The 11,843-nt window shown below is 42.9% G+C and overlaps 1 protein-coding gene across 1 annotated transcript in view; it reads left to right on the top strand.

The window, feature by feature from the left end:
* The first annotated feature begins 5,258 nt into the window (after positions 1-5,258).
* Positions 5,259-11,843, top strand: part of STAMBPL1 (STAM binding protein like 1) — a 34,374-nt gene continuing 27,789 nt past the window's right edge. Inside the window, exon 1 of the mRNA XM_077751845.1 lies at positions 5,259-5,501. Within this exon, the coding sequence (XP_077607971.1) occupies positions 5,484-5,501 (18 nt within the window). The 5' untranslated portion in view covers positions 5,259-5,483. The remainder of the gene's footprint in view (positions 5,502-11,843) is intronic.

Genomic DNA, 11,843 nt, shown 5'->3' with positions numbered 1-11,843 from the left:
CTCTTTCAGTAGCCTGGGGCTGTCACCACCCCCCAAGGGGGCCAAGTGAGGCAGGGGGTTGAATGAGATGCCTCTTGGCCCTGTTCCCAGTGGGGAGTCAGGGCACTTGAGAAAAATGTCTTCTAAATTAAAAAAGAAAACCTCCTTAAGGATGGAAGAGTTTGAGTTTGGGCCGATTCGGTGTTTTACAGTGTAAACCTTTGTTATACTTTTGTTGCAATGATATCACGGAAACTGAAGCAAAGGTCCCACTCGGGCTCATACAAGAGATAACTGTTCAGGGACCCACCAGGATTANTTAGTTAAAGGCAGAAAGAAAACTGTAATGAGTAATAGCGATTATGGTTAAATTCATCTCCTCTAAGGACCATGTGATTTTATTCATCCTGTTGCTGGAACCATAGATTTTTAACACCAGAAATGTGCATTTCAACCCCCAAGAAGACACAGAGAGAGATCTTTATGCCTGTCGGTTCATGCTTCAGTTTTCAAGTTCTTTTTCGAGTCTGTCCGTGAAAGGCCGGTTTATGAACTCTTCCACAGTCATCTTTAACAGGACAAACATATAGACATGATGGGTGGAACGAAGTTAGAAAGGAGAGGCCTGAAATAAGCCCTTTCTTGTAAAACTGGGGCAGAGAAACTGCTCATTGAATTTCTGTCATACTTCAGGCAAACAAAACAAAATGAAAAAGATGGAAATTACTTGGAATCCTTAGAGGGTGTGAAGCTTTGTTTTTCTGATTCGTGAAAAATCCAAGAAAGTAAAACATAGGTTTAAAATTTTTAAAAAATGTTTATTTATTTATTTTGAGAGAAAGAGAGCACAAGTAGGGGAGGGGCAGAGAGAGAGAGGGAGGGAGGGAGAGAATTGCAAGCAGGCTCCACACTGTCAGGACAGAGCCTGACACAGGGCTTGAACTCATGAACCATGAGATTTTGACCTGAGCCAAAATCAAGAGCTGGATGCTTCACCAACTGAGCCACCCAGGAGCTCCTAATGTATAGGTTTTGCAAGAAATGTAGGGACACCTGGATGTCTCCGTCAGTTAAGCCTCCAGCTTCAGCTCAGGTCCTGATCTCACAGTTCATGAGTTTGAGCCCCATGTCAGGCTCTGTGCTGACAGCTCAGAGCCTGGAGCCTGCTTCAGATTCTGTGCTCCCTCTCTCTCTGCCCTTCCCCCACTCACACTCTCTCTCTGTCTCTCAAAAATGAATAAACATTAAAAAATTTTTTTGAAGAAAGAGAGAAATGTATCAGATGGCCATCGCATTCTTACGGCATAAAGGCTGTTTTTCTTTTATCAAGTATAACATTATTAAAAGACTTAGGAATAACTATGGTGACACATCTCAAACTGGTCTCCAAAAACCAAAATGTCCTCTATCCCACAGACGGTTATTCAGTAATTTTGGGTGGGGGCCGGGGAGCCTTCATTTCAACAACCTTTCCAGAGTGTTCTGATGCAGCTGTTCAATAAACCACACTCTGAGAGGAAAAAAAAACTAAAGAGCTAGATCTGATTTCACATTCAGATTTGGGTTTGTATTTTTAAGTAAAATTTATATCATAAGCCGCCTTGGGGTTTTATAATGGCACTTTATACTGTGTTTCATTTTCTTATCAATACCAGTTTTTTTAATGTTTACTCTTTTTTTGAGGGAGGAGAGAGAGTAAGTGGGGGAGAGAGAGACAGAGAGAGAGAGAGAGAGAAAGAATCCCAAGTAGTCTCCACGCTGTCAACAGAGAGCCCACCTTGGGGCTTGATCCCTCAAACCGTGAGATCATGACCTGAGCTGAAATCAAGAGTCAGACCCTTAACCACCTGATGCAGCCAGGAGCCTCTTGTACCACTTTTTGTGATGGAAGGAATTAGAAAACCACAGGGTTGGCAGGAATGTTTGGACCAGGTGCCGTGCGTCCTGAATGGCAGGTGTTGGAATGAGGCAGAGAGGGTTTCATCAAAAAGGGAAGTTGAGGGAGACATACCCTGGGGGGCAGTGGAAAACAAAGGAAAACGAAGTCTGTTCATGTTCATGCACAAGAGAATGGGCCTGATCTCTGACCCTGAAGGGCCTCCATGGAGGAGTGATTAGACCTCTTCTGATTGGCACTAGGTTACCAATGTGCCTTGTCGAGCAGGGGACCAACCTGATGCGCATGGGACACACAGTACCCGGACCAGAAACAGAGGGTTAAGGAAGAGGTGGATGGAGAGAGCTGGTTTGTCACCATAAAGGCATAAGGGAGGGAGCACAGGTGAGCCCTTGGACCTTGAATTTGGCAGAACTGACACTGAAGGTGTACGCTCCAGATTTCTCTGACGGCACTTCTGAAGGTCTGTAGCCAGTATCTTGCTCTTTGCAGCAACTACATGTTATGCGTCAGGCCAGACCAGCTCCTCTGGAATTAAAAGGCCTCTGAGTAACCAGCACAACTACCACTACTTTAACAACATTGAGAAGGAAGAAAGACAGGAGTAAGCTCTGACCTAATTCTGGAGAAACTGACTCAGAGAGAAATTTACCAAATTCACCCATCTGGGAAGGGGCAGGGCCAGGACTAAAATCTGGAGCTACCTATGCAAAATTTATAGATTTAGCAAAAGTATAACCTGTCTGATTATGAAGTGATATCTTCTTGTAACAAACTGTACAAAGATGAATGAATTGAATGTACAAAGTCCTTCAGGATCCCATCATTGAGAGAACAGCCTGAGAAAAATTCAGCATATGTTGGTCAGAGTCTTTTCTTGCAAATGCCCATATACATCAACGACCTACGTCTGAGTATTGCCAGGATAGAGTCATACTTTCTATGTTACTTCACAACTTGCTTTTTTCCCCCATGTAATGCTATACTTTGGACATCTTCCTGGTTCCATGCATGTAGACGCAAGTCTTTTCTAATGGCTTCATCAACTCTAGATATTCTTTATTTTAAGTAACATCCTTTTGGTGGCTCTTTTTACTTCCTAAATTTTCATATTTTTAAACCATGCTGCAATGAGAGAGATGGGGAGGGAGAGAAGGGTGTGTGCATGTATGCACCTGTGTGTGTGTGTGTGTGGTATATTATTTGGTCTAAGGGGAAATCTTAGAATTGGAATTGTTTGGTTAACAGGAATGCATATTATAAAAAATTACCACTTTTTCCTTCAGTCTTCATCAATATTTAGTCTGATCAATCACAAAAATGTTATTAATCAGATAAATGAAGATGTCTTGTTCAAATCTGTAATTTCTTAATTATCAGTGAAATGAAGTATTTTCCACATCACTTAGTGTTCATGTTTCCCTCGTGACTTGTTCATTCCATTTTCCTGTTTTTATTCAACTCTTTGCCTCTTACTGTTCTGCAAATGCTTCCTGTGGTTTAGAGGTAACAGATGGTATAGGGTCGCAAGGGACGCAAATTCTTTTCCTCCTTTCTGAGGGATTGTTCAGGTACTAATTGAACCTGAAAACCAATATTTTAAAATAACATCTGACTTTCAAAAAATTGCAGCAACATAATACATGGAATTTCTGTATGCTCCGTAGCTGCTTTCCCCAAATATGAACCCCTTTCGTAAGCACAGTAGTTGTCAAATCAGGAAAGCAATGCTGTCACATTGCTCTTATCTAATGCGCAGGCCTCCGTTCACATTTCTCTAGCAGCCTTCTGGCCCAGGAGCCCCTGCAGGACTGTATTCTCTTTCAACCGGAAACAGTTCCTCAGCCTTTAATTATTGCTACACTTTTTAAGAGCAAAGCTAGTTGTTTTATGGAAAATCCCTCCATTTGGGTGGGTGTGACATTTCTCTGTGAGAGAGAGAGAGAGAGAGTGTGTGTGTGTGTGTATGTGTACAGTAGCAGATTGGTTGTGGACTTCAGGAACCAGGAAGACTCAGGGTGGCTATTTCCATGTTTCACCAGATTTTGTGCAATTAATGAGATGTCAGTACCGTTCATTGAGATGGAGGAGAAGTTTGCTCGGTGCAAGTCAGAACCACCATGGACTCCAGTTCCTGGCGATGTCAGCATTTACGATATTTTTGCCTACTTCTGCTCCCGTACTTCATTAGGTCCACTTAACTCCTAAGGTCTATAGCTCTTCCTCAGAATTCCTCCCAATAACTCTTTATTCTCCAATCTTCTTACCGCTCAGCCGGGACTTGGGTACCTCATCCATAGTTGCGTATCATCCCATGGGCTGTTTTTTCCTCTCCTCTGGAACTTTATCCATTGCTGACGGACCTTCTTCTTTCAGCTTTATTTAAGTGAAACTGGCAGAGATTTCCTTCATGTAATGAATATGTCCTGAGTTCCTAGTTTGGGCAGATCACATTATTGGGCAGAGTTGCGAGTTAAGTAAGAAACGAAGTGTAATCGAAGGGTTTCAGGGCCATTTTGCCTAGTGGTAAAAAACAGTCGTAGCCTGACCTTACTCTTTACAAAAAATTAATTCCACACAGATCAAAGGTATTTATTCAAAAATATCCAATCAGAAAAGTGCTGGAAGAAAAGATTGGTGGACATATTAAAAACGTTTTTTTTTGTCATCAGTGAGTTTGAAGACCTTCAAAAAAATGACGAGAAACACAGACACCATAAAGAAGAGATGGAACCAATTCACGGACTAATATTTAAAAATTTTTGTACAAAAACTAAACAACCTTCAATGGAAAACACCACCTAAACTCATAAATGTAGAAGGGAGGATGGAAATAGAAAAGTCACCATCTTCAAACACCGTAGAAATAGCTGTTTCAGTCAAGAATCATCTTTGGATGCTAAAATTAGTGGGCAGACACATATTCGTATACTCTCAAACTGCCTACAAGATACTTTATTTTTTAATTAATTAATTAATTAATTAATTTTTTAAATTTACATCCAGTCATAGAGCAGCAATGATTTCAGGAGTAGCTTCCTTAATGCCCCTCACCATTTGGCCCATCCCCACCCCCACACTACAAAATGCTTTGTAAGTACAAAGGGAAAAATAGTATCTTCACAGGGTAGACGCCTGGTAGGCATCGCTTAACCAAGAGATCAAAGTTCACATCACCGATAATGGGACAAATTGATGTCTCCTGATGCATTGAGGAAGACAAACTGTCATTTCCGAGGTAGCTTTTGCCAAAAAAAAAAAAATGCATAACTCTCCATTTCCTGTATTTTGTGTTTGTAGCAGTCACCACAGTTACCACACCTCTCCGCCTCACCCCTGCCCCCAGCAGAATGTTAGTGTCGAAAGATTGGATGTTATCTCCTTGGTCATCACTGTATCACCAGTTCCTAGCACAGTTAATAAATAATACTGTACAAATGCACGAGCTAGTTTACTTGGAGCCAGCGATTCTTGTGGGGAAGATGCCTTTAGCCTCGGAACTTGGTGAGAAATCCCAATTGAATGTACCTGTGGAAATGGATGGAAGACGTTTGAAGACACGGTGCTAAAACTCACGTTAAGCTTCAGTTCGAGTCATGAAAGAAATATGTCCTATGGGATAAAGGTAAGTTCACAGAAAAGACAGAAGATTAATAGTTGAGAGGCACATTAATAGTTGTGAGGAAATGCATAGGGGAAGTTTCCAGAGGCCAAGGCCAGGGCTGGTTCTACCGTAGGGAATATTCAGCTGATGAAGGCCAGGCTCTCAGGAGGGTACTGTACTGTCTTCGAGCAGTTTTATCTGTTTTTAATGTGCATCAAGGTCTGCTGAGCTGCTGGATGGAAACAGATCTGTGGGGTGCTTTTCTCAGAAATTCTGACTTGGTGGGATCTAGAAGTCTGTTTCTTGTGACAACCACACTCCTCCTCTACCGAGTAATCATGGTGCAGGTAGGCCAGGAACCACACTCAGAGGAAACTTTACGCCACGGTAGAGGGGTGTCAGCTACGGGGCAGGAAAATAGGAAGGGAGTGAGTGGTGAGAAAACAGGGCCCTTGCTAATGACTTGGGCAGCACGGGTGGGGGTAGGGGTGGGGGTAGGGGACTCTTGAAGCATTTTTAAACGGACTGCCTGAAAACGCTGTGGAGGAGAGGGACTCGGCCTGTTTTGCTTGTGTGCACTGCATTGAAGAGATTGTCTGGTGCAAAACCAAAACATGTGATTGCAGCTCCCTGCGGGGACACGTTGGACAGTCACAATTCCTGTGGTCGGGGAACACAGGGAGAGGCGCTCTCTGAGAAGTATTCCAGCCAGCACAGCTTTTGAGTAGCAGTGCTGGGCTCCATTCATCTTGGTCAAGTACTGTCCTTAGGAAAATTATGAAAATGAAATAAAACTGATTAATAATGCCCAAGGACTGACCTTATCTCTGAGCCTCAGGCAACTGGCAGGCAAGAAAATGATGTTATTTTTATAATGTATTCTGACTCATTGTGCTTCATTGAATTAGATAACTCCTGGATGGCATTCTGTTCCAAGCCTATTGCAGCAAAAAAAGGAAGTATGTGAAAATATACATTAAGGTTTAGTGGCTTACAGATGGCCTATTTTTAGAACTCATCATTTCCAGGAAATCTGAGACTCTCAACAGCAGAAAAACAAAATTAGCTTGCTCGTATGGATTTAAGATGACGAAATAATTAGGTACAGGTATGAATTTCTCCCTGACCCTCAAATTCATTTTCTAAATGAATTCGAAATGTTGTATGATGCATATTAATTGGATCAGCTCATTAAGAAGAAAAAATACAGAATCCTAAATTAGCACATTTATGAGCCTATGAAATGGCTTTTCAATACCACAATTTAGAACTTATATTAAAAACCAGCAGATATTTTGCATTGAACTGTGTCTTGGTAGAATAATTATGTATTTGAATTTCTCGACTGCATCTTCCAAGCGATCAGTCCATAGATACCCGATCATTCTGCCTATAAAACAAGTGACGGGAATGAATGCCCTTTTATTTCTTTGGCAGAGAGAAAATTGTGAATCAGAGATCTGTGATGCTGAACTGAGATTTCATTTCTTTTTTTTCAATGGTTAAATACATTTATTGAAAAATCATAAAACCTAGAAAACAAAGAACCATCCTCAAGAAGTTAGAAATGGTGTATTAATTCTAAACATGGTGAATGGAATGAAGTCACAAAACAAGAAGTTAATAAAATAAGGTTGTGAGGATAAACCAAGCCCAAAGCTGATTCTTTGAAAACATCAGTGAAAGCCTCGTTTCTGACAATATTAACCCAAAAAGAAAGAAGAAAACCTACCAAAAATTAACATTAGGAATGAAAAGGGAGCCCTAACCACAAATCCATTAATAATTTAAAACATCTGAAGAGAACACCATCTGCATTTGAGAAACAGATAAAATGGGGAAAATATTAGAAAACTCAAACTACTAACAAACATTGACTGCAGGGAAAAGTAGAAAACCTGAATATTCCCAATAACCATTAACTCAATCAGCAGTTAGAAGTTTCTCCGCAGATGCCCCAACTCCCCCCACGCCACCAACTGCCTCCATATATATTCCCGGATCAGATGACATAAAGGCATGAAATTTCATTACTGCGGTGGATCCCATCGTTCTCACCCAGGCCCCAAGGGTTTGACTTTCCCCTGATGCTCAAGCATCAGATGCTGTTTGAGCCTGAACTCAGGGATCCTATGCACCTAGTTCCAAGTCTCCGCTCTACAACTGGCTCCTGTCCCTTACCTGTTCTGGGCTCTCGTTTCTTCATCTGTCACTTGGAGATGATGGTGGCCCTTTGTTGACACCAAGCATCATGCTCTGTGCTCTCCAGGCATCATCTCACCTTTCCTCCTCAACAGCTTTTTCCCCCACCCCACTTCGCAGTCTGAGAAGCTGTGGTCCTGTAGTGAGTGGTTAGAGTCAGAATTTGAACCCAGTGGTCTGACCCTGGAGGTGGCACTTCTGATCTCTTGGCTCAGCCCCCTCTCCCTGTGAAGACTCTGGAGAGGACTGAGGTCCTGTGTGTTAGCGCAGTATTCCAGCTAACCAGGGAAGGAAAACGTTCTGTTACTAGTACTTATATGACGATGACAGCTCTTTTGCCGTATTAAAGGTGACGTACAGTACTAGAGTCATACCTCACCCGCCCGGAACTCAGCTTGTTCTTGTCTAGAAGACAGTGGAAAAAAAAAAGAAGAGAAGAGAAGAGAAGAGAAGAGAAGAGAAGAGAAGAGAAGAGAAAGAAAGAAAGAAAGAAAGAAAGAAAGAAAGAAAGAAAGAAAGAAAGAAAGAAAGAAAGAAAGAAAAAGAAAGAAAGGAAGGAAGGAAAGAAGGAAGAAAATGGGCCACCTGTTTGGAAATCACGTAGCACATTCACTGTAATCAGCATTACTTCACTCACAGGGAGACTCCTTGAGATCCATGTCCAGCCTACACTTTAATGTTACAAGTGAGTTTAAATTATTTTATCAGTGATCTAGGATTAAATGGAAAGAAAGACTGGGGCGCCTAAGTAGCTCAGTCGGTTAAGCATCCGACTCTTGGTTTCGGCTCAGGTCATGATCTTGAGACTCATGAGTTCAAGCCACACGTTGGGCTCTGTGCTGACAGCGGGGAGCCTGCTTGGGATTCTCTCTCTCACTCTCTCTCTATCCCTCCCCTGTTTGTGATCTTTCTCTTTCTTATTCTCTCAGAAGTAAATAAACATTAAAAAAAAAATAAAAGGACAGAAATACTGAGGTCAGAGAAATTTAAGAAAGAAGTTCTTTTTAAATTGATTCTCCAAACAAGAGCAAATTAGAAATGGAGTGAAGCATTGCTCTTGGCAGGTACATTGAAATAAGGTGGAATCATCAACAGTTAAATAATATTTATATTGTAATCAAAGAAGAATATAATATCGTGGAGATCTTTCCTTCAAAAATGGTTAGATCTCACAAAGGTCTATTACCATTATTTTTTTATTTTTTAAAAAATGTTTATTTCTGAAAGAGAAAAAGAGAGAGAGAGAGAGACAGAGCATGAGCAGGGGAGGGGCAGAGAGAGAGGGAAACACAGAATGGGAAGCAGGTTCCAGGCCCTGAGCTGTCAGCACACAGCCAGATGCGGGGCTCGAACTCAGGAACTGAGAACATGATCTGAGCGGGAGTAGGCTCCCCTACTGTTATTATTTTAGTTACTCAGAATCACTACTTTGCTGTTGGATTTACATGGCTAACGAGTTCATTATATTGCCAGAGGAGCCCTGTATCAGTTAGGCAGCATCTTACAGAATGGTAAGAGTGCCTTGAACCATAGCACTGACATCTGACATGCTATCAGTTCAGAGGAGAGGGGCTAGAGCTCCGCAGAGTGGCCGAGGAAGCAGGCTCATTCCCCTTTGGGATCCTCTGCGCACCAAGAGCTTCTTGGGCGTGACTCCTGCATTGCAAGACGCAAGCTGCATTTCAAATCCCACCTGAGGACACACGCCCAGCCAATGAAAAGGCACATATTTTCCAGAATGTCTCCTGGTGTTAGAGAGGAAAATCTCTCAGAATCCTCCCAAAAAAATGATCCCTTTTGATCCCATTGTTCAAGATTTGGTCACTCCCCAGACAGCCAGGTCCTAAGTGCAAGGGACACTGGGAAAGGAAAGGTGTCTCATGAGGTCAGCCCCTGCGGGCAAGAAAGATGTGGGGGTGGGGGTGAGGGGCAGGTGGCTGCTGGGGAGATCACTGACAGCATCTGGCGGAAACTAATTACAAGGAAGCAAGTCATTCAGCATCAATCATGGCTGATGTCTATAATAGAAATCAACACTGGAGTACAGAAGCAATGAACCTCCCTCCGAGCACCCAATATGAGAAGGGACTGGGTTTCTCTGGTATTTCCACTGCATGCTAGAAACCATAATGGAACTTCCATTCATTACCTTATGTATTGCCTCACATGTAACTTACATGCTTACGTTTCTTCTGGATCGGCATTCTTCCCTTCCATTTCATAGAGGAAGATAAAACACACAGAAAAGATGTCATAGCCCTCTCAACTCATAAGTGGCAGAAGCTGGATTCTCCCACAGGTGTCTTGGGACCCAAATCCTGAGCTGTTGGTGGTGAAGGTGACCAAGCATGCCATTCTGGCATCGGGATAGAAATGACATTACACTATGAGAAATAATTACTTTACGGCCCAAGGGAGACTCGATTGCTCTCAAGGTTGCCTAGACTTACCTCGAAGTAATTTCAAACATCCATCGGGAGTGGTGATTTGTTTAATAACCTTTCCTGTAGCAACTGCATTCTTGCTGATTGATCTAATCTGAAGCCCGGTGTTGTGGTATGTCTAACCCCGAATATCCCTCCCTCGAGGGATGAGAGACCAATGCCTAGTTGGTACTCATAGATGGTACTTACATGTAGAGGGAAAACATGCAACGAAAGCTATTTCTACTTTTCTTATTGAGTTTCGTATTCATCTTATCAAGGTTGTAGAACAAGTAAGGTACCCTCTTATTTGTTAGGTGTATTTATTTGTACCAGCGTATTTCTGATTTGCAGAGATGTATGGATGAGTATAAAAGAATCATAGTAATCTCTGGCTTCCAGGTCTGGAACTTGTATATCTTTTGAAATGGACAGCATTGCAGTCATTGTGTTCCTCAAGCAGGTCCCAATCTGTAAGAGCGTGACTTGGAGACACTTCCTCCAGCCTCTGTCATTTGAGGCATGTGAATGACATTTTACCTCCTTTGATCTAAATCAGATTATGACACTGTGGGTCAAGGCCCAGGTTATGCTCGTTTCCTTTATTTATCTCCACCAAAGCCAGTTGTGCTGTGTTGTTCCTGAGGAACGTGAACTCCAACCCAGTGGGGACAAGAAAGGCTGCTCGTTGGCCAACTGGGAGTTAGGGTTCAGGAGGTGGCACGGACGCTCCAGCCTCCCTCCCTGGCCGGCGGGACACTCCTGCTTTCCAGTTCACACCATGGCCCGCTGGTCGCCGGGTGTGCCCCAGAGGACATGGCATGCTTGGGAACTCACCTGGCTGGCCCCTGTGTGTGCCGGGACTCTGAGGACCACTCACGGCCTGGCAGACTCCTCTGTATTCTGGAAAGTATGGTTTTGTGTGTGGAAGTGGGTCAGAATCCTGAGCTTAGCCATCTGAAAAGGTATTTAAAAAAAGAAAGAAAGAAAAGGAAAGTTCAGGGATTTGAAATGTCACAAGATAGACACTGTGCTAGGTCCGATATTTTTTTCTTCATGCTTGGCATTACTTGCTGCTGGTTTTTTCTTTTTTGATGTTTATCTATTTTTATTTTTTGTTGTTTATTTATTTTGAGAGAGAGAGAGAGGAAGAGAGTACAAGTGGAGGAGGGGCAGAGAGAGAAGTTATCCAGAGAGAATTCCAAACAGGCTCCATTATTAGCACACAGCCGATGTGGGGCTTGAACCCACGAACAGTGAGATCATGATCTGAGCGGAAATCAAAAGTTGGATGCTTAACTGACTGAGCTACTCAGGCACCCCTTATTTATTTATTTATTTATTTTGAGAGAGAGAGAGAGAAGGAGCAAGGGAGGGGCAGAGAGAGAGGGAGAGAGAGAATCCCAATCAGGCTCCACAGTGTCAGCCCAGAGCCCTGACGGTGGGCTCGTTCCCACAGACTATTGAGATCATGACCTGAGCTGAAATCAAGAGTCAGATCCTTAGCCAACTGAGCTGTGGTTGGTTTTATTCAAAGGCAGATTTGTAGAGCTGCTTCCGCACTGTGGTGGGGAGAGTTAGGACCTGGTGACGTGGAATGGGGACCCAAAGTCAAAAGGACTCTGCTAATGGGCTGTAAGACTGTGAGAACATAGGGAGAGTAAACTCATAACCTCAGAGCTGTGCTGTGTCACTTTGGAGAGGCTTCCTGCCCCTCGCAGGCCACCCTCTTCGAGAC

The sequence above is a fragment of the Crocuta crocuta genome, unplaced genomic scaffold (assembly GCF_008692635.1).
Source record: "Crocuta crocuta isolate KB4526 unplaced genomic scaffold, BGI_CrCroc_1.0 scaffold694, whole genome shotgun sequence".
NCBI lineage: Eukaryota > Metazoa > Chordata > Mammalia > Carnivora > Hyaenidae > Crocuta > Crocuta crocuta.
The sequence above is the reverse complement of the archived record's forward strand: the minus strand, read 5'-3'. Positions and strand labels throughout refer to the sequence as shown.